This window comes from Rattus norvegicus, chromosome 5, assembly GCF_021556685.1.
Source record: "Rattus norvegicus strain SHRSP/BbbUtx chromosome 5, alternate assembly SHRSP_T2T, whole genome shotgun sequence".
Taxonomy (NCBI): domain Eukaryota; kingdom Metazoa; phylum Chordata; class Mammalia; order Rodentia; family Muridae; genus Rattus; species Rattus norvegicus.
In genome coordinates this window covers 81353491-81357337 of record NC_141538.1, presented here as the reverse complement: position 1 = coordinate 81357337, position 3847 = coordinate 81353491, and the positions used below count along the sequence as shown (strand labels likewise).

Here is a 3847-nt window from a genome sequence, read left to right as displayed (position 1 = left end):
GAAGCTGCCTGAGAGAGGCAGATACTTAAACAATGGACTGAAGTTGTGGAATCCTAGGATTGAATTAGGGGAAGGATTGAAGAAGCTGAAAGGGAGATCAAGACCCAAAGGTAGACCAGCAGTATCAACCAACCCAGGCCCTAGGGAACTCTGAAAGACTGAGCTATCAAACAGGAGCATACACAGGCCAGTCTGTAGTCTCTGGCATGAGTATAGCAGACTGACATGGTACTGGATAAATAGTTGAGTATTCTATATCTGGATCCCCCAGGAGCAGTGAGAAAGAATCCCTGGATCTGTCTGCCTTGGGACTTTGAAACCACAAAACCCAAATGGCTCCGCCCACCACATTTCCACTAGCATAGCCACACCTACTCTAAGGCCACTGTAAGATCACCTCCTACATCCTTCTCAAACAGTGCTGTTCCCTGATGACTAGGCATTCAAATCTATGAGCCTCCAAGGGCTATTCTTACTCAAACCTTCCACTCCCTAGCACCCTTGAGCTTGTAGCTATATCCAAACACAGAAATGCATTGAATGTAACACTTAGAGTCCCCATAGTTGATCACAGATAGTCTCCACACTGTTTACAAGGCCAAAGACACTATGGGAAATGGCAGTGCTGTCAGTCGGCATTGCCAAAACTCCAGGGGAAACTCAGCAGGGGTCCTGGAGACTGAGAGATGTATAGATACACACACACACACACACACACACACACACACACACACACCCCATATGCATGTAAACACACACTGAGCAGGAGGTAGTAGGGCCACACACAAGGACACGCAAGCACATGCACGCAAGAACCCACCCACCCACACCTGTACCCACATAGACAATGAGAAGTAAGGAGAGGGGAGAGAGAAACACTATGGCAAATTACAGTTCCGTGTAATGTTCATAATACACAGTAGAGAACAAAGTTAAATGTGATCTTTAGCTTCAAACCCTCCCAATTTAGTAGAAAGAGAGATCAGCATCAAGAAAGAATATTCCTTGAGTTAGATTGAATCTAGCCGCCCCGCCCTTTTCCAGGGTGTGGCCTGTCAGGGCGTGGCAAAAGCTCCTGCTACAGCTCTGCCAGGGGGTGGAGTTTTCAGGACTATTTAAAGCCAATCAACTCTGCTATCAGGACCATTTGCCTGTGAGCTCCAGCCAAAGAAGGAGGCAGACAGGAGTGAGACAAAAGTGGAGAAGCCAGGACCTGTGAATTTAGAGATGCCCATCCCATCTCCTTCCAAGAGAAAGCAGCCCCTAGACCAGAAGGAAGAAGAGAAACAGCTCTCTGAACGTGGGAACAACGGCAGGAGTTCCAAGTCCTCTCCCAAGGGCAAAGGTAGGAGGGTTTCAGTCTTTGAACTACTGGTGGGCTTGGGGAAGGTGAGGATGGCGGCCGGCTACATTCTCCGTGCTCTCCCCGCATAATTGAAAACAAGTGTGTGTGTGTGTGTGTGTGTGTGTGTGTGTGTGTGTGTGTATCAGAAAAAGAGAGAGACAGACAGAGACAGAGACAGAGACAGAGACAGAGACAGAGACAGAGGTTTTTACCAATGGCTGTGTCAGCCGAGTGTCCGTGAGACTGTATTTTGGAGTGTTTGCTGAGGTAGCTCGGGAACATCCCAACCATGTGTAGGCCTTGACCAAAGAGATAATGGGGAATAGAAAAATAGTGGGAGACCGTATGGGACTTTAAGGCATGCTAGCAGCTTGGCCTTGTGGTGCCTGATCTCAGGCTTTCCTGAGAAAGGTTGGGGACCTGCCACCAATCACCTCTTGTCCCCACAGAGAACACCTGTCCAAGTCGGGAGGCTAAGGTCCCCAGTCAGAAGCGATCTGGGCAAAGCTGGGCTGTCTCCTCCTGCGGACTCCATAAGAGAAGTGACAAGCTGGAAGAGAAGAGGAGGGCCAGACCATCTCCCTCCGGAGAGAGAGGAAGGGGCCAACCTGGCTCCACCCACAGAAGAGGTAGGTCTGGACTTGGAAGGAGCTGGGCTCAGGGGCCCAAATGCCCTGTGAGTTAAGCAAACCCTGCAGAGGACACAGCTGGTGGCAACTGCTCAGATGGGGCTTCTGTCCTAAAGAGCTGTGGGGAGGGTGTGGTGGAAGTGGTCTGCGTTTCCACAGGATGTGAAGAGATCCTGTGAGAAGTAAGTTAGGGTAGGGGAGGCTGCTGAGTGAAATCAGTGTGCACTCTGAGTGACGCCCCTTGTCTCCCCCACAGATTCCTCACACACAAAACTGCATGTAAAGGACCGAAGGCCCCAGCTAAGATCTCCTGTGAGGATTCTGAAGCGCAGGCCCTCTGGAGACAGCTCTGGTGCCCCATACAACTCAGCCAAGAGGCGCAGACACCCTTCTCCGGAAGCCCGGTCATTCCCGACGTTCTCCCTGCTGATGTCCAGAGTCTTCACCAACATGGGTGCCTTGCAGGTGGCTCTGGACGACCTGCAAACCCCCGGAGGTGCCTTCCTGCGTGGGCCTTCGAGCAGCGCCGAGCCTACTGTCTCGCAACGAGCCTGGCTCATGTGGCAACTGTCTCACGCGGGAGCCGCCCTGCACTGGGCGCTTCACACAGTCAATTCCATCTTGGCTGCACAGGCCAGCCTGCCTAGATACACCTGGCCCCAAGGCGATTCCTTTACTGCTGATCCTACACCAGTGCCCACCTCCTGTCCTCTCCCAAGTACCCAGGCCAGGCAAGTGGCACAGAGACCAGGCGACTCCACATCTCCCAATCCTTCCGTGGATGCACGGATTCTAGGCCCGAGCAGAGCAGGCCAGAGAGACCAGCACGCCTTGAGTCCCCAGTGAGCACCAAACCATCCCCTACTCCCAAAGGACTCAACCACAGACCCTGGCATTTCTCCAATCAAGGACACATAGCATGACTATGAAGAAAACTTGAGAAGATTCACTGGGGAACTTGGACCTTTAAAAGCTTTCACTGAACCGGAACCCTTCCACCTGCCCTTTAGGAGCTGTGTATCATTTGATAAACGACCGACTTTTAGATTCAATCAGCAAAGGGAGCCTGATTATCTTACAGACACTCTCGTCCCCCTTTGGACAGAGTCCCGTATGCCAACTTAGTTTTGAACTGCCACATAAGGCACGGGTCTCCGCGAAGCATTGACTTGGTGTTCCTGGGATCAAGCTCCAGGCCTTGTCCATGCTAGTTACCCAGAGCCCCAGCTGTACAACCCTCTCTAGGCACTGGGAAGGCTGGGCTCCTTTTCCTCAGTTTGAACTGACATTCTTTCTCTCTGCTGAGCCCTGAGGCACCGCCTGGATTCCAAACCTTACCTCAGGATAGCAAGCTAGACCGGCGTGTTGGTGACCTTAGAACACAGCTGTTCAGTAGACTTACTCTCTGACACAGTCAAGCCATTCAGGACTCGAAATCTATGACCTGTTAAGAGTGTTATCCATTTTTACTTTCTCTTTTGGTTGCATCCTGTCTTGTAATGCTTCATCATGTTTCACTATTTTAATAAAGATTTAATTTGTCTACATGTCAATCTTGTGCTGTCAAATCATCTCTCCAGAAACTATCAAAGACTGTGTATACTATTTGCCTGTGTGGATTAGTTAGAAGAGGATCATAGTCTATTTGTTTCCTTCCTTATTTCTTGTGTGATCGTGTGTGTGTGTGTGTGTGTGTGTGTGTCTGTGTGTGTGTGTGTGTGTGTGTGTTTAAGGGACGAATGATTTGTAGACAGAGATCATTGCAGAAGTTCTGAGAGTCGTATCTTTCATTCCTCCATCCTGTTCTGCAGACTGATCTTCGGTAATGAGGCTCTGCAGACATTTTGTTAGTTTGAGACTGGGTCTCAGTAGG

At 50.4% G+C, this 3847-nt stretch overlaps 1 protein-coding gene across 1 annotated transcript; it reads left to right on the top strand.

The window, feature by feature from the left end:
- The first annotated feature begins 1147 nt into the window (after window positions 1-1147).
- Window positions 1148-3526, top strand: 3110040M04Rikl2 (RIKEN cDNA 3110040M04 gene like 2). Its single transcript, XM_087551750.1, has 3 exons — window positions 1148-1345; window positions 1795-1974; window positions 2231-3526. The coding sequence occupies exons 1-3, from the start codon at window positions 1228-1230 to the stop codon at window positions 2818-2820; spliced, it is 888 nt and encodes a 295-aa protein (XP_087407876.1). The 5' UTR covers window positions 1148-1227; the 3' UTR covers window positions 2821-3526.
- Window positions 3527-3847: the final 321 nt, after the last annotated feature.